This window comes from Phyllostomus discolor, chromosome 7 (assembly GCF_004126475.2).
Source record: "Phyllostomus discolor isolate MPI-MPIP mPhyDis1 chromosome 7, mPhyDis1.pri.v3, whole genome shotgun sequence".
NCBI lineage: Eukaryota > Metazoa > Chordata > Mammalia > Chiroptera > Phyllostomidae > Phyllostomus > Phyllostomus discolor.
Genome location: NC_040909.2, coordinates 8,535,041 through 8,553,344, shown reverse-complemented (window position 1 = coordinate 8,553,344; position 18,304 = coordinate 8,535,041). Strand labels below are relative to the sequence as shown.

The window sequence follows — 18,304 nt, the reverse complement described above, 5'->3', positions numbered from 1 at the left end:
CCCTGTTTACTTCCCAGATGCCCCATCTGTGGCCGGCAGAGCTGCGGCCACCACGAAAACTCTGCCTGCTGAAACTCAGAAATTAAAAAAATGTGATGTCTGATTGAAACTATTTGAATGCTGCCCATTTTCCTGTCTTCAACAGAAGGTCTGGTGGGAAAGGCATGCCGAGGTCAGCCGTTCAAACCCCTTCCTTTAGTGCTGAAAATAAGATTCAGAGACGGGAAGCAACTTGCCCTGGGCACACAGCTGGCTGGGTGGGGGCGGCAGCAGCGGGCTCAGGAGCCTGCCCCTCCCCCACACCGGCTGACTCTCCCAGCCACGCCTGTGAGCTGCTGCTGACGCCCAGGCACCGTGGCAGCGGGAATGGTGGTTGGTGGGCTGAGCGTCCCATCCAGCAGTAACACTGAGACCGTCTGCTCCTGTCCCAACACACCAGGTGGGCTGGACTTCTGGGGGCCAGGGCAGGGACCGCTGAGGCTCTCTGAGAACTGCAGCCAGTGAGACAGGCAGGTCTGAGTCGCTGGGGTCTGGGACGCCCCGTGGGCCCCGAAGGCTCTGGGCAGCCCTGCCGAAAACCACGGCCAGGGAGACAAGACCCAGACACGCGGCCGGAAAGCCTGGCCGCGTCGGGTTTCCTGGTCTATCAAACAGCACCAAACGCCTCCCTGTCCGGCTTCCACAGCGCCACCATGCGGCTGCAGAGAACCTCCAGTGTGAGCAGAATCTGCACGCTGGGAACTTACACCACACCTAAGTGCACCCTTTTTAAGACACATTTTGCCTGTCCCCCGTCTGGCTGTCTGCCGTCCCTCCTCACTGCTGTGGGGCTCTGTCTCCTGCCTGCTTGGGCGCTGCTTTGAGCCCGCCCTGCAGTGGGTGGCAATGCCCTGCCTGCCGGACCTCGGTGCCCTGAGCCCCACCAGCCCTGTGGGGTGGGGACGGCTGGGGGGGGGGTGGCTGTGAGGGTGCATGAGCCCCCCGAGTGCCTGCTGTCGGCCTGCTCGGAGCACGGGACAAGCAAGCAGAGAAGACCTGCATCAAGAACCCCATTTCCTCATCTGTAAAGTGGGGGTGCAAACCCAGCGTCCGGGTCCCGTGCGTGTTGATGGGATAACACGTGAAAGGCGCTGCGCGGCAGATTCCGACAGAGGGCAGTGCCAGGGCCCTAACCTGACTCGGGCGGGCGGGCAGCTGGTGGAGGGGCTGAGGGCCCAGTGGTGCTCGGTCGGGGCTGGGCCCGCTGGCATGCTCAGCTCTACCCTTCTGCCACCCACCCGGTCCTCCTCCTGGGCAGTGGGGCCAACGCTTCCTCCAGCGCCCTCCCCACCCTGCTCCACCCCCCGGCCCCGCCTGCTGAGCTGTCTCTGCCCAGAGCGAAATTCCACAGGCTTTGTCAGGGGCTTGGGTACGGCTCGGTTCTTTGAGGACATAACCGGAACCCAGCCCGTGGGGAGCAGACAGTGCCAGCGCCGCTCACGCCCCGGGCCCTGCAGCCCCAGCGGGGGAGGGCTGCCCGTTCCCCTGGGAATGAGGGGAATGAGCTCGCAGCTCTGGGGCCGGAGGAATGTGGGGCGAGGCTGCAGGCCTTGGCGGTGTGGCTTGGGCCGTCTGCACCGTCTGCGGAGGGGGGAGCGTTGCTTTTGCTCTCTCTCGGATCAGAGGAGGCCCAGAGAAAACGCACGGCACCGATGCATTGAGACCGGTGGCCCACCGCCCACTCTGCTGGTTCCACCGCCCACTCTGCTGGCGGAAACTGGCCGGGCTCCCTGCAGCCGCGGGAGAAGCTGGAAGGGCCCCTCCAGCTGCCGCCCAAGGCTGCCACTCTCTCTGCCTCCTGTTCCCCTTTCCCTCTCCCCGGCCTGGGCCGCACGCAGGCAGGCCTCACCCAGCTGACGCCCAGCTAGCGGACAAGATTCAAGTGCTGATGGCTTCCCTGGTGGGAGACCCTCCCCTACACCCCATCCCCAGCAAGGCCCCCATGTGGAACCCCCTCCCAGCCCCCTGAGGCAAGGGGCCTGCTCCCTCCGTGACCTCGGAGCCCGGGCCTCACTCGGAAGGCCCTGTCCACCTCCTTCCTTCAACATGGCCACTCGTCTCCCCTCTGGGGCTCCCCGCTGGACAGTGGCCCTGTCTGATTCTCGGGGTCACAGGGCTCCACAAGCGCTTGGACAAGCACTTTCCCATCCGGGGCGGCTCTCGCCGGGGTCAGGCACATGGCCGTGCTCAGCGCTCTGGACAAACCAGGGGGTGCCCAGCACACACCCCGGGGCCAGCAAAGGCCCGGACCACTCCGGCCAGCCCCTGCTGAGCGTGGAGCCCCTCTTCTGCCTCCCCAGCATGGAGCGGGTTTACACGAGGGCGGCCCTCGGGAGGCGTCCCGTCACTGCACATGAGGATGGAACTCTCCTCCGTACAGGCACGAAGGGACACGGTCCCGAGCTGCAGGCAGCGGGAGGAGGGGCTGGGAGAGGAGCCGTGAGGCTTGGATCCCTGGGTCACCCACTGGTCTGGCTTCCCAGGGAACCCCCCGGGGAGGCCTCCTGGGGTGTTCTGGAGACTCTGGGGCTATCCCCTCTCTGGCCTGAGCTTCGTGCCCCTCCCTGCAGCCCACGGGGCCAGCCTGCCTGCTTCCACAGAGCTGCCATTCACACCTCCGGGGTTCACCGCTGCTGAGTAAAGCGGCATCGTGGGAACGAGCCCCCATTCCCAGCAGTCACTTCCCTCTGTGGCCTTGGGGGGCCACAACATAAACTGCCCCCCAAAGCAGGGCTCCACGGGGCAGCAGTGAGCCCCCAGTCCCTGGGGTAAGGTAGAGGTCGGGTCTCTCCCCAGTGGGCTGAGAGCGGGCAGCCGGCTGAACCGGGCCCTCCCTCCTGGGCCTGAAATTCTAGGGCCCCAGGGTCCTCAGGCCTTTCCCGACCCCCCTTCTCTGGGGACTGAATTAGAGGGAGACTCTCCCGGGCCTTGGCCTGGGTGGTCCTGGCTGGGTGTCCGCTCCCCGACAGCTCTCCTGTGGATCCTGTGACTGGCTCCCCAATGCGGTAGTGGGGGACGGGGGGCAGACCCCAGACAGAGGCCCCTACACGCCGTGGAAGCGGGAGACTTGGGCCAGCGGCTGCCACACAGACCCCCCCAGCACAGAGGAGAATTCATACCAAGGCTCTGTCTCCCGCCTGGGCCCTCGGCGTCCTGGCTCCTGCGTCGGCGGCCCCCTTGGCTGGCAGCCTGGCCAGGGCCGTCTGCAGCTGAAAAAGCAAACCTTACACTTAGTATTTAATTCTGCCCAGCGATGGCGGTGCCCAGGTGAGGGGCTCTGGTGCCACCCTTGGGTGCATGGTCACCTTTCCGCACACGTTAGGATCACCAGTGGAAGAACCTCCTTTGCTAACCATGCGGTGGGAGAGGGTGTGGTGGGCTGTCTGCCCGCCTCCTGGCTGCATGGCGGAGCAGCCCTGGGGCTCACCCACGACCTCATCGACAGCGTCCCGGAGTTCCAATGGCGGTCTGGGGGTGGCGGGCGAAGGAGTCAGAGGCCTCAGGTTCCGGATGAGGAGACCCTGAGGAAGCCGCTGCTTGGACCCAGGCCTGGGGGCCGAGACCGCCACCACACACAGACAGCCAACAGACCCTTCCTGGTGTCCCCACTGCCCTTCACACAAAGGCCACGCCCCCGGCTCTGAACGAGGCTGGGTGTGCCCCCTCCCCCCAGCTCGGTGACCTCCTCTTGTTCCACTCCAGCCACGCTGGTCTCCTTTCCGGAGGTCTTCCCCACTCACGGCCTTCACACCTGCTGGGGTGGACCCCTCCCCTCCTTCTCCTCCTGTTGGGACCCCCGTGCAGGCTCCTCCTCTGAGAGGCCCTGGGTGCTGGTCTGTCTCCCAGGAGGGCGAGGGCCAGGACCGTTTCGTCCCCCACAGTCTCCCCAGGGCCTGGCGTGCAGCCCGAGATGTTCTCACCAAACACGTTAGAGAAAATGCAGCCCCAGCTCCGTGCCAAGCACAGCGACCGAGGTGGGGTTCGGAGAGAGCGGCAGAGCTGGACCCGGAATCCGGCACCCCCACCCACGGTGCGGCTTAGACGCCTCTCAACCTCTTCCAGCCTCGGCTCCTTCAGCCACACAAGGAGAGGCAGCGTAGGTCCTGTCTGGCCGTGGGTCCCATTCTCGCCGCTAAGGGACCAGGAACCGCTTGGGCCGCGCCCTTGCCGGACTGGAGGGCTTAGGGATTGGCCGTGGGAGGGCAGGGGGTCGGCAGAAAGGGGAGACAGACAGAAATGAGACCCCCAGCTCCCGATTAGCAAGGACCCCTGTTTGTGCATTTGACAAACATGTATCCAGTGCTCATTGCAGGCTGGGCCCCGTTCTACGTGTTGTGCAAGGTGACACCGTTTAGTCCTCAGAAGACCCCAGGGTGAGCGCTCTGTGTGCTGCCATGCGACAGACGGGGGAGACGAAGGCACGGAGCATTTACAACTTGCTCGAAGTCCCCAGGCAGGTCAGGGATGGAGCTGAGACCCGCACCCAGGCAGCTGGGCTCCGGCTCTGTGTCCTAACCGCTGTGCCGGGCTGCCTCTCCATGATCTGGGTCCCCTCACTTCCCAACACACTTTCCCCTCTCGGGATGTGACAAGGACTGAGAACCTGGTTGCAAACGCTGGCCCACAAGCCCTTCAGAAGGACCCAAAGCACCCAGGTGTGGCTCCCCCTTCTGCAGGGGTGGCCCGGGTGCCGAGTCCCCTTCAGCGGCGGGAAGGACCGGGCTGCTCACCTCCTGCTCCAGCTCCTGGACGCGCTTGCTCAGCTGCTTCACTCTGGTTTTCGCACCCTCTGACTCTGCCGTCAGCACCCGGTTCTTCTTGGACAGCTCGACGATTTTGGTGGCGATCACATCCCCCGCCACCCCGGCTGTCCCTGACATGAAGGAGAATGGCAAGGTCAATGAAAAACGCAGGCAGCACAGCCAACTTGTGCCACGCCACCGACGGCCAGGGTGATCAAAGCTCAGGCTGCGTGGTGGAGTGTTCTCGGAGGGGCAGGGGCTCGGGAGAGTCACCCCACACCGAGGCACCCTGAGACCCGACTCCGGTGAGCGGAACGCAGCCACTCGGGGACTCGGCATGTTCCGGGGGAATGATAAAATCGGGAAGCTGAGTTTTAATTCTATGGGAGATAAGTGTGTTGTGCCAGTTCTGCCTGCCCTCCGCAGCGACAGGGTCACGTGCCCACACCTCGTGCCCTGCAGCTTTGCTGTGTCCTCTGGTGAGAAGGGAACGCCCCCCCGGGCCCTCAAGCCTGCCTGACTCTGGACGCAGCCAAGGACTTGCTTGGCCAATGGGACGTTAGCAGACCAGGTGGAGGGGGAGGCTCGAAAGCGCAGGTAAACTTGCCCTTTTTGCGCATGCTCCTGGCACAGGGACAGCACATGCAGGCCCGCTGGCTGGTCCCAGGAAGAGGAGGAGAGGCACTGGGACAGAGCCGGCCCACCCTGGCCAGGCCCCGCCTAGGTCAGCAGACCCCCAGCAGACCCCCAGGTGTGGGAGCCACATTGACGCTCATGGCTGAATGCCTCTGAGATTGCACGGTCACCTCTTCACGGAATTCCGTGGCGATGCCTAATGATACAAACGCATGTGTTCTCGGAGTTTCTACCGAGTGCTGAACACTCTCGGTGTCAGGGATTCCGCAGTGAGTAGAAAAGACCGACAGAGAATAAAAAGCAAACATAAACACGTACTTGGCAACACCTGGGAGGAGGGAGTGCTGTGGAACAGGCCGACGCTGGGCCAGGGGACGAGCGCGAGGGGGTGGTGCTACGTCAGGAGGGGTCGGGACAGGCTCTCTGAGGCGGTGACCTGTGGACAGGGACCTGGCCCAACCACGCGAGGGACCTGCCCTGAAGAAGAGCATTCTCAGTGGAGGAGAGAGCAGGTGCAGGGCCGGGAGGCAGGGAAGTGCCAAGGAAGCACCTGGAAGGCCATGGCCAGGGCACAGGCTGTGGAAGGGGGGCTGGAGGGATGGAAACGGGGTGGCATGGGGTGCTACAGAGGGCAGGCAGTGGGGGCTGGCCCCACGGGGCCACCGGGTGGCTTTGCAGTCTGGAGGGCAGCTTCCCATCTGCACAGAGGCAGTTTCGCTGGATGGTCTGCAAGCTCCCTGAGCGTTTCTGACGCTCCAGCACTGGGTCCTTGGCGGAGACAGCTTCTTAAGACTACTTTTAAGAGTGCCCTGCGCCTCAGAGCCAGACTGAGGTAGGCCATGAACAAAGGTACTTGAAGGTCTGCAGGTCAGCTCAGCCCGGGCTTGTGCTGCTGGCCCAGGCCAGGCAGCGAGTAAGGCAACGAGGAGCGGCTGCCTCCGGCAACCTCACGTCCCATCCGCTGAACAGAATGAGGACCGGCAGGAGGAAGGGCTCAGGACGAGGGCGGGGGTGTGGAGCCAGGCCCAGGGGTACGCGTGGTCCAGCGCTGAGTCCTCTGGGCTGTGTCTTCCTCCCGGGACTCGGACCCAGTACAAATCCCGGAACCCGACATCAGAAAGGGGTCTAAGAGAGCCCTCTCTGATCCTGAGGGCGGGAAGGGGAGCTCAGGGACAGTGGGAAACATGCTTTGGGTACTTGTTCCGATTCTCGCCCAACCCTGTCTCCAGACAAGCCCCGCCCTTGAGCTGCCACCTGCGACCGCGGGCCAGCGGTGAGAGGACAGCTCAGAAATGCTCAGTGTCTGGGTAAGTACGGCGGATTGTTTCGGCTTCCTTATGTTCTTTACAATACGTCTCAAGGTTGAAAGCGAATTTGGTAAGACTGTCCGATGGGATAGTCAATGTATAGAAATAATAAATACAGAAGCTGCAGCAGAATGGGGAGGATGAAGTTTCTTCATTCCACTTGCAGTGACAGAATAGGAATTCTAAGTAGGCTGTGAAAGTGATGTAACCACTAGAGCAATCACTAATAAATAGTACAAAGACATATTGTTTAAAAAACTAAACTATTTATTACCCTGGCTGGTGTGGCTCAGTGGATTGAGTGCTGGCCTGTGAATCGAAGGGTCTCAGGTTCGATTCCCAGTCAGGGCACATGCCTGGGGTGCTGGCCAGGTCCCCAGCAGGGGGCACTCGAGAGACAACCGCACATTGATGTTTCTCTCCCTCTCTTTCTCCCTCCCTTCCCCTCTCTCCAAAAGCAAATACATAAAAATCTTTTTTAAAAAACCCCCCAAACTAAACTAATGCCCACTAAAAATCCCGCCAAAGGAAAATCAGTCTCTCAGCTGCAGCTGCCAGCACTCTGGCACTTGTGGCCTCGTTTAAAAACATGAACTGGGCCAGTCAGACGTTTCTCTTCCAAACGTGGAGCTGGAAATCAGAAATGGTGACTTCAGAGTATGAACCGGATTTAAGAGGGGAGATTTGAGGGAGAGTGGGTGGGGAGGGGGGCAGCCAGGTGAGGCCAGGAGTGGGCAGGGACCGGCAGAGAGAGGGGACATGGGGCAGGCTGGGGAGAGGGGGTGGCACACGTCCTGTCTCCCGGGTCTCCTGGGCGCGGAGGGCCTCCTGCTCTCCCTGGAGCCGGGGCAGCCTCTCCGCAGCCTGGCCAGAGGGCAAGCTGCCCCTTCCATCCGAACCCTGGGTGTGTTCCTGTCCTCACCACACAGAGCGTGGGCTTCAGTGTTTTGTTATAGACAGAAAAGGCCAAAGCCTAGAGGGAAGCACAGTAGACCACGAGGGGATGCCAAAGCCCCTTGCTGTTTAATCTGGCACGGGTCCCTGGAGTGGGCGTGCCCACTCTTAAAGGCATTTAAGACCACAGGCAGGGAGGGGCACGCCGGCAGATGCTGGGTGAGGCCGCTGCTCTCTGGGACTGGTGAGCTGGCTTTGTGGTTTACTAGTCAGCCACCCGGGAATTGCTCAATGGGCATACCTGGAGCAGAGGCCAAGGTCCCCACCAGATCCACAGGGCCAAGGTCTAGCTCATAACCACGGTGCCAACGTCCAGCCCACACCCCCAGGGCCAAGGTCAACCTTAAACCCACAAAGCCACGGTCCCCACCAGGCCCATGGTGTCAAGGTCTCCACCAGCAGAGCCAAGGTCCAGCCCAGCCTTGAAGGGCCAAGGTCCATTCTAGACTGTGCTGGGTCCTAGGAAATCCCCGGGAACAGCTAGCTTCCCTGTCCCACCCACCTTTCTGGAGCAGCAATGCAAGCAGAGTAAATGCCTATCACCACTACGGGGGATTTGCACGCCCACCATTCAATGCCGGAGCCAGAGCACCAGCCCAGAATGGACCCTGCTGGCCCCCTGAACATGCAGCCAACACTATGCGGGACCTTGTCTGGAGACCTAAGTCACCAACACCGCCCAGAAGCCCGCTGCTGGCATTCTATCCCAGCTGCTGTCCCATTCCCATGTCCCAGCGTGCGGGCCTCCTTGGCCCACTCTCTCCCTCCACCCAGTCCCTCATTCCCAGGACACATCAATGCCACAGTCAGCCCCTGGCACTCTCACTTGGGCACCTGCTCTGCGGAGCCTGCTGCTTGCCCTGCCGGGCCTGGGCTTCAGGGCAACTGGAATTCAGGGCAGGGACTGTCGCAACCACGGAGCAGGGACTGTCGCAACCACGGGGGAGCTACCTGTGAAGGCAAATCTGTCCTCTTCGATTTTCTTTTTGAGGTGTTTGATTTCGAAGTCCCTCTCCTTCAGCAGCTTGTACAGCCGCCCGTTCTCATCCGCGGTTTCCCGGAGCTGGGCGCGCAGCTGCTGCACCTCGTCTTCAAGCGCCCTGCAAGGCAAAGGCCGATGACTGCCTCCCCTCCCCACGGGGCCGGGGCCCGGGGTCAGGCCTCCCCAGGGGGTCCGGGTGTGCTGCACCCCGTGGGGCCCTGGGTGGTGATAAGAACTGGTCTGTATGACATAGGAATGAGGAATTGGGGAAACCTCAATGAGCAGATGCTGACACCCTGGCCTACAAAACCTTCTGTGTCAGTGCGGACTCCTGCTTCTAACAACCGGTGCAGGTCAATATGCATCTGTGTGACGTCAAATTTAGAGCAAACCGAAAAGGTTCTGGACTCTTGACAACCTTCCCGCCAACTGCAAAACAGCAAGGACCCCCCAAGGGCTCCTTCAGGACAGACAGGTGTATGTGCCGTGTCAGGGAAGGGCCGTTGCCACGGGAGAGCGGGCCCAGGCGAGACTGGGGCAATGAATTCCGACGGCCATCAAAGGTGGCCAATTAGCTTCTCAGAAACCCAAACACAGTTTCCATGAGAAACTACATAAGAAAATCCAAGCGAATCACCTTACACCCTGATGAGTTTCCCAGCTTCGAGGGGACTTTACATGGTTTTTAAGTACGTTTCACGTGGAATTTCACGTGGAATTTTGTCCGCAGGAGCACCGACCTTCTATCAGGTGCAGGAGTCTTCAGTAGCAGCCTCTGTGGCAACCCCTGTGTCTCTCCTGATACACGTGCACCTGGTCCACCTGACTGACTGTCAGCAGCCGTGTCCCCCCCACCTGCTGACCTCCCTGTGGTGCTCCTGGCAGAGGTCAAACCTGCCTTTACCTCTGCTCGAAGCCATCTTTCTCGTCCTGCTCCCCGGCTTGCAGAGGGCTGAGGCCATCGGAGGTCTCTGAGGGCCCTTGGGGGTCGTCGGCTCTGCTGCTGAGGCTCAGCTCCTTTTCCTTCTGTTTCTCCATCCGCTTCTGTAACCGTTTAAGCTGCATCTCCTGCATGGCCTTGAACTGGAGCCGCAAGGTGTCCTGCGAGCCTTCATCCGCGGCCATCTTGCTCTGGGAGTGGGGAAAAAGCCCGAGCTGAAGCAGACCCCACACAGGGCACGTTCTCCAAGAGCGCTCAGTGCGTAGTCGGCCCCGGGTACAGACAGCCCCCAGCCCTGGAGTTTCCTGCTCAGCTCTGCGTGTGGCTGCGTGGAAGCTCGGGGGACCCAGCCCCACCTCAAACGCCCTGAAGGCCAAAGCTGAGCAGAGCGCCCTCCGGTGCCACTGGACTGCGCAGGGCATTGGAACACACCCCCATCGCTCAGACTCAGAACCGCACCCCTCCGGTGGTGCTGACTCAGGCTGAACATTAGAATCTCCTAAAATACAGCAATGCTGGGGCACACGCCTGGACCTATTAAACCCCAAGTCCTAGGAATGGGACTCAGTCACTACTTTTAAAATTGAGGTAGGGTTTACATGCAGGAAAGGGCATAAGTCCCGAGTACACAGTCAGTGAATCTTTACATAAATATATACTCGGCCTCCAGGACAAGGTGTAGGGTACCACCTGTCCCTGCGCAGACTACCTGGCACCCCTCCAATCCATTGTTCCCCCCCAAGGTAACCACTCTTCTGACCTCTGCCACTGAGGATGAGAGTTCTGTCTGTTTTCTTTTTAATCACACTGCTCCATTGCAGTGTCATTTGCACGCAATGACGTACACCAATTTTGGGTGTGCAAATGAGTGTTGACAGGTATATGCACCTGTGTAAACCACCGGCACCACGATAGGACATTTCTGTCACACCAGAAAGTTCCTCGGGGCCCCTTTGCAACCAGTTCCCCTGCCCGCTGCTCGCCCAGGCAAACCCTGGTCTCTCCACCACCACACTTGCACCTTTTCTAGAGTTTCCTACGTCTTGAGCCAGACAGTAGGCAGTCTTCAGTGTTTTTGTTTTGTTTCGCTTAGCACTGCCTTTTGGAAATGTATCCGTGCCGTTGCATGCATCACTAGTTCATTCCTTTTTATTGCTGGGTAGTATCCATTGTATAGACACACCCTAGTGTATCCATCTCTTCACCTGTTTTTGGAGACCTGGGCCGTTTCCACTTTGGGCTACCATGAACAACGCTGCTACCAACATTCATGTATGAGACAGCCTTTGCACGAAGGTATGCTTTCATTTCTCTTAGGTAAATACTTAGCTGGTTGGAAATGCCTGGTCACGTGGTACTTTTATGACAGTTTTATAAGAAACCACTCAATTGCTTTCCAGAGTTACTGTCCCGTTTACGTCCCCACCGCCAGCGCACGAGCGTTCCAGCTGCTCCACATTCTCGCCAACACCTCGTAGGGTCCCTGCGAATCTCACTCAGTCTTTCTAGCGGGCGTGCAGCGCCGTCTCGGTGCGGTTTTATTTGCATTTTCCTGGCGGCAAACTGTGCTGAGCCTCTTCTCACGTGCTCGCTGGCCATCTGCACGTCTTTCGTGATGTGTTTGTGCACATTTAAAAATGTTGTTGTCTTTTTGCTGAGTTCCTTTTTAAAAAGAGATTTTATTTGTTCATTTTTAGAGAAAGGGGAAGTGGGAGAGAAAGAGAGAGAGAGAGAAACATCAATGTGCGGTTGCTGGGGGCCACGGCCTATAACCCAGGCATGTGCCCTGACTGGGAATCGAACCTGCAATGCTTTGGTTTGCAGCCCACGCTCAATCCACTGAGCTATACCAGCCAGGGTGAGTTCCTTTTTTAGAAAGAGATTTTATTTGTTCATTTTTAGAGAAAGGGGAAGCGGGGAAGAAAGAGAGGGAGAGAAACATGGATCTCATCCGTGCCCGGACCAGGGACTGAATCCACAATGCAGGTGTGTGCCCTGACCGGGAACCGAACCGGCGACCTTTGGTTTGCAGGATGATGCCCAACCAACTGAGCCACACTGGTCAGTGCTTACTGAGTTCCTTATATGTTCTGGATGTTTGTCTACTTCAGAATTTCATGTAAATAGCATGATAGAGCACCAAAAATGGAATTTTAAAAACTCTCCCTAGATGCTTTTCGAGTGTAGCCAGTGTTAAGCATCCCTGGCTTAAACCAAACTCAAGTCACACCATCCACCCGCCATCCAATCACTCATAAATCATGTTGATTCTCCATAAATGTCTACAAATCCAACCCCGTACTTCCTTCCCCACCGACACCACTCTCATCAGCGTTCTCCCGGCCACCTCAGGCCATTTGCACGTGCCGTTCCCCTTCCCTGGAAGGTTCTTTCCTCAGATGCCCACCTTGCTCAGCGCGTCAGAGAGGCCTTCCTCGCCGCTCTGTCGCAGAAAGCATTTGTACCCTCACCCCATGCCCCTTGCCCGGCTTTATCTTTCTCCATCGCGCTCAGCTTCACCCGACACAGCATATGTTTGTCGGTTGGTCGCCTCTCCTCCTTCCCGCCAGCCCCACAACGGCAGGCACCCTGAGATGTTCCCTGCTGGCGTGTCGCAGGCATGGAATCCACACGTGGTAAACGAATGATGGACGGACCGGCCCCAGGACTGCGGAACAGGTCCCTGCCGCCCCACTGCCCCCTCCCTCTTCCCGCCTCTCTTGCAGTCTAGCCCGCCTTCATTGAGGAACTACTTTCTTCAAAGCACAGCTCTGACACTGATGTGCCCCTACGCCGAAAGCTTCAGTGGATGCTTGTTAGCCCCGAATCGAGTCCAAAGGCATTAAAAGCTCTGGGAGGTTTGGCCTCGGTCTCTCCCTCCAGCCTGTTTTCCCCTTAATAGTGCCGGTTCCATCCAGTGTCACTTTGCTCCTCCACCTCCCAGAGAAAAAGCTGATTAGCTTCAATTTCCATCGAGTCCTACTGAAACTTTCTGCAAAGGGCCAGACAGTATACATCTTCAGCTTTATGGGCCACACGGTCTCTGCGGCACCACCGCCCTCTGCCACCGCAGACAGGGCGTAAAGGAGTGGGCGTGGCTGCGGCCCAATGAAACTGGATTGCAAAAATGGGCAGGGGGCTGGGTTTGGACTGTGAGCCTTAGTGTGCCGACCCGATGAGAGGAATTTCACCTGGAAAGGACTCTAGAGACGGAAGAAAACCTCACTGAGTCCATGATTTGAAAATGTACCTAATAGAGGTTAAAAATAAATCCATCCTGCGAGCCCCTATTTTTGTGGATTATAAGAAGGGACCACCACATACTTCATTCTCCAAATTGGGTCACCTTGGAGGGTGCAAGCGAGAGCTATTAATAACCCTCCTGGGTCACCAGCCAGTCGGGAAAGCAACTTAGGGGCTGTGACCAGCATGCACAGCGGCGGTTCCCGCCTGGACTGCCCACGGCAACGACTTGAGGCGCTTTAAAGATACTGACGCAGGGTCCTGCGCCCAGGGATTCTGCTCAGGGAATCGGTCCAGTCATGGGTCAGGGCGCAGCCTGGGTGCTGGGTGCTGCGGCCTGGGCTGCTGTAGGAGAGGCCTGGTGCACGGTGAGACAGCAGCTGGAGATCAGGGTGAACTTGGCTTTGCAGTGTCCATGGGGATCTAAAGCACCTCCATACCCCAGCCCCCCAGGCTCCAGGCCCTTGTTCAGCAAGCAGGAGAGGACGGCGCTGAGGCCACAGATGTGCCGTGAGAGGGCAAATGCGAAGGGCCGTGTGGAAACGCTCCGTCAGCTGTGCCACTGGGGGAAACAAACTATTACGATCTTCTCCCTTCCTGGTGGTCTCTGGGGAGGACTCCCTTCCTCCTCCTCCTGCCCCACGTGCAGACCCTTGTCCCTCACAGTGGTCCCTGTGACCCTTCAGCAGAAAACCTGGCCTGGCTGCTGGGCCCACACAGGGTCCAAGTCCCGTGACAGCTGCCTCCAGCCTCTGCAGCTGCTGCCTTGCACTGCAAGGCCGCCTCCTCTGTGCCCCGTCTCCTGCCTGCTCCACCGGCCGGGTGGCACCGGGCTCCCCCTGACCCCGCCTCCCCCCCATGTCTCCCTATCTCCCCGGCTGCCTGCTTCCTACCTTAGCTGCCTGGGTCTTGTCTTGTCCCTTTAATCCCTACTGCGTACCACCCTCTGGGACCTTTGCAAAACCAGATGTAAGTGGCTTCTGCCTCTGCAAGGCTCACCAGGACTCAGAGCGCACCCTGCCCGCCGAGGGCCCGGCACTCACAGATGTGCCCTGGCTGCCCGGGGGCTGCATCCACCCAGACATTTTTGTCTGACTCGCACAGGATGCTATGTTAGGATTTGACTTTGCTGCCAACATTCAAACATTTGTAGATTTCGATGAGATCCAGATTTCCAGCTTCTTTTGTACAAGTTTACAGACCTGGCCATGCTGAGCGCACGGTCCCGCATGGGCAGCAGCTGCTGGGCCGAGGGAGCTCTCTCTGGGCGGGCGTGTCCTTCCCACTCAGCCAGGGTCCCTGCCACTCCTGGAGGCTGCCTCGGGCACAGCAGCCACCCACTGTCCTCGCAATAAATGCTGTCCTCTCTCTTACACCTGCTGGGTTCACCCCTGTCTCTTCCCATCAGCCCCTGCGGATATTTGGGTTTATGACCCCTGCTGAGGCTCTTGCTGGAGGCACCTTGAACGCTTGCTTCAGCCGCTGCACCGGCCTGGGTTGTCTTCCTCCCCAGGCCCCTTCTCCTCCCCACAAACGCCCGTTCAGCCTTTAGGGCTCCCCTGGGGGCGCTCTGGGGGCTCCTAGGATCCCCCCAGATGTTCCTTGATCACTACACTTACCTCAAAGTATTATAATCCTCAATGACTATTTCTATTCTTCTCCTTTGCTAAGAGGCCTCTTAAAGGCAGGGGGCTTACGTCTTATTTCTTTTTTAACACTTGGCATCGTGCCCAGAACGAGCCTTCAATTAATATTTGTAGAGTTGTCATTGAACAAAGGTAGCAGGTGCTCTAGGATGCGAGAAGGAATAAATGCATGAATAAACACAGTAACTCTTAAAGCTTCTTTCCTTTTCTGTTCCCAGCATGCACGTGCACAGGTCGGTGGGAGACAGGTTCTCCTAGGATGCACACTGTCTCCTGGGCAAGTCACTTCATCCCTCTGTGGTTCAGTTTACTCCTCTGTAAGATGGGGCGGTAGCCATGAAATGCGTGACAGGGTGGTTGTGAGGATTCAGGGAGAGAAGGAACAGAGAGTGTGTAACACAGTGCCTGGCACGCAAGCGCTCCTGCAAATTTACTGGTTATGATCTTTCTCATCATATGAAATGTGGTACCATTGGCCCAACCAGCTTCTGGAAGACAGACCGGCCAGTGCGATCCCCCTCGGCCCCCAGGGCATCAGCCTCTGCTCTGTGATAGGCTTGTGGCCAGGGGAGGTTTGAATTTCATTGGTCTGGGTTGGGGCCCAGGTGTCTGTCTGTTTTTCAAACCTCCCACAAGAGTCCAAAGAGGAGTCAAGACTGAGGGTGAGAGGTGTGAGTGCCCTGAGGGACAGGCCTGGGGGCCTGCAGCCGAGGCAGGCACCTTGGTCAGCCTCAAGTGGAGAGATGAGCAACTGGAAGTCCGAATTTAAAATGCGATACCACTTACATTTGCATAAAGATGGACATACTTAGGTATACATATATAACAATATGTACAAGATTCGTATGTGGAAAACCATGAAACTTGATGGCAGGAATCAAATGATTAAATAGATATTCCGTGTGCGTGGATAGGGAGACTCAGTCCTGTTAGCATGTCAGTTCTTCCCAAACTGAGCCACGGATTCAACACCATTGTAAGAAAACCCCAGCAGGGTACTGTGTGGATACTGACAAGTTGATTCTAAAATTTATGTGAAAAGGCTTCACTCAGAGAAGCCAATGCCATAGGAAGGAAAAGAGCGAAGTTGCGAGATGATGCTTGGATGTCAAGACTTCCTGGAACGCTACAGTAACCACAACAGTGTGGCACTTGTGACGGAACAGACACATAGGTCAAGGGAAAAGAACAGAGAGCCCAGGAACAGACCCACACAAAGAGAATCAACAAAAAGAAGCGACGGCACCCCAATGAAGAAAAATACTCTTTTCATCAAATGGCGCGGGAACAACTGGCCATCCACAAGCAACAGAATGAATCTAGACACAGACCTTACACCCTTCACCAGAATGGACTCAAATGGCTCGCAGACCTAAGTCTAAAATGCTAAACTATAAAACTCCTAGGAGATAATATAGGAGAAACTCTAGGTGACCTTGCGTTGGGCAGTGAGTTTTTAGATGCAACACCAAAAGCATGATCCATGAAAGAAAAATTTGGCAAGTTTGGATTTCATCAAAATTAAAAACGTCTGCTCTGCAAAAGGCCCGGTTCAGAGGCTGAAAAGACAGGCCACGGCCTGGAAGAAGATCTGTAAAATGCACATCTGATAAAGGTCTGTATCCAAAATACACAAAGCATTCTTAAAACGTAACAATATGGAAGCAATCCAACTAGAAAGTGAGCAAAAGATCTGAACACACATCTCAGCAAAGAAGATCTACAGATGGCAGATAAGCACAGGCAAAGGTCAAAATACCATGTCATTAGAAATTACAAATTAAATCAGCAATGAGGTACCACTGCACCCTTGTTGGAATGGCTAAAATCCAGAACACTGACAACACCAAATGCTGGCGAGGATGTGGAGCGACAGAAACACTCACTCATTGCTGGCACAGCCACTTTGGAAGACAGTTGGGCAGTTTCTTTCAAAGCCAAATAGTCTTACCACGTGATCCAGCCATCGTATTTGCCCCAATGAGTTGAAAACCTGTCTCCATATAACACTGTGAGCAAAAGTTTACGGGAACTGTATTCGTAACCATCAAAAAGCAAAAGCAATCAAGATGTCCCTGAACAGGTGAATGGACCAACAAATCGGCACACCCATACAATGGTGCATTGTCTCTTGACGAAAAGAAATGAGCTTCAAGCCACAAAAAGACATAAAGGAAACTGAGACGCGAATTGCTAAGTGAAGAAACCAGTCTGAAAGGGCTGCACACTGTGTGATCGAAACTATATGATACCCTGGAAGAGGGAAACCGAGAGGGGGGGGAGAGGGAGAGAGACATCAATCAGTGTTTGCAGGGGTTGTGCAGAGGGGAAGAGGGACGAGCAGTAGAGCACAGGGAGCTTCTAAGGCAGCGAATTATTCTGAATGATGCCATAATGGTGAATACATGGCATTATGCATTTGGCAAAACTCATAGGATTGTACAGTACAAAGAGTGAACGTTAATACTGTTATTGTTGCAAAGTTAACAATAACAACATAGGATCATCAATGGTAACAGGTATGCCTTATCAATGCAAGATGTTAATAATGGGGGGAAGGGGAGAGGAATAAATGGGGTCTTTCTGAGTTTTCTGTCCAGTGTTTCTGTAAATCTAAAATTGTTCTACAGAATAAGGCATATGCATATTGAGCCATGGGACAGGGAGAGTGGCACTTCCTGTGACAAGGATCCCAGAGGCAGTCGAGGGCACAGGGGACTTGGACCAGTGAGGAGGAGTCTGAGGCCCCATCCAGACACGGGCCTCCCTTGTCCCCTCCAGCCTGCCACTTTCTCTCTTGCCTCCCTCTCACCCCGCCCCCCCCCCCCCCCAGGAGCCTCCTGGGGGTGGAGAGGAGTTGGCCTGAGAAGCCTAGTTGGGCGTCCTGGAGGACCAGGCTCTCGGACCGCCTGCCAGGCCAGCATCAATGCACGGATGGGTTTGGGTTGGGGGTGGGTTGAAGATGACTGGGTCGCGGGCTGGAGCCCCGTGCCGAGGGGTGCTCTCCGACGAGTCCCGGGTCCTGTGGGGGCTGGCCCTGGGGTGGGAGGACGCGGGTAGTGGATGCTACCAGGTCGTGTAGTTCCCGCTCCACCCCTGTGTGGTGCGAGAGGCCTCCGCAGCGGAGACCAGAAGAGGGCGCCGGAGGTCTAGCGGACCCGAGTTGAAGTTCTGGCTCGGCCACCACCTACCCTGTGGCTTTGGGCAGGCGATTCCCCTTTTGCGCCTCACTAACCCTTGTACCGCACGGAAAATAAGTGCCTAGAGAGGGAGGAGGCGGTGCGTGCAGGTTCAAAGAAGCAAGGGAGGAGAGTCCTCGCTCTGCGTCCCGCGTGCAGTGAGCACCCGGCCAGGGGCAGAGAGCGCTCGGGAGAGCGTGTGCGCTCCGGCTCCGGACCAGGCCCCCAGAGGCTGCGGGCTCCCAGGGCTCCACTCCCCAGCACTTACTGCGCTCTCGCAGATCCTGCCTTTAGGGCCACTGCCGCTGAGTCACCTCTTTCGGACGCTTCTCGCGTTGCCCTGGCAACTGTCACCAGGGAAACCACCTATGCCACCCGTGTTACGTCACCTCGAGTCTACGGTGCCCGAGAGGGAGTTCAGAAAGTGACCGAGGTTCGGGTGGTCCTGGGTGCGGCGGTATGGCACGGGAACAGGCGCGGCGGGCTGGAAGGGGGCGTCGTGTGCCTGGAGACTTTAAAGTGGGGCCAGTGGTCCTCTTCTGCAACATACGTTTTGAAAGGTTTGTAGACTAAAACTTTCTGCACAGAGGTGCACATTCCGCATTCCCGCCGAGGCGATGAAAAGGGAACGATCCC

At 57.5% G+C, this 18,304-nt stretch overlaps 1 protein-coding gene across 3 annotated transcripts in view; it reads right to left on the bottom strand.

The window, feature by feature from the left end:
• CCDC13 (coiled-coil domain containing 13) overlaps nucleotides 1–18,304 on the bottom strand; it is a 39,112-nt gene extending 20,808 nt beyond the window's left edge. For 2 of the 3 annotated variants that reach the window (XM_036030461.1, XM_036030460.1), the window contains exons 1-4: nucleotides 9,565–9,991; nucleotides 8,630–8,778; nucleotides 4,770–4,912; nucleotides 3,159–3,248 (exon numbers count right to left, since the gene is read on the bottom strand). In XM_036030461.1, the coding sequence (XP_035886354.1) occupies nucleotides 3,159–3,248; nucleotides 4,770–4,912; nucleotides 8,630–8,778; nucleotides 9,565–9,785 (603 nt within the window). In that variant the 5' untranslated portion in view covers nucleotides 9,786–9,991. Of the gene's footprint in view, nucleotides 1–3,158; nucleotides 3,249–4,769; nucleotides 4,913–8,629; nucleotides 8,779–9,564; nucleotides 9,992–17,936 lie in introns of those variants that run through there. The other variant, XM_028518828.2, reaches the window with a different exon arrangement.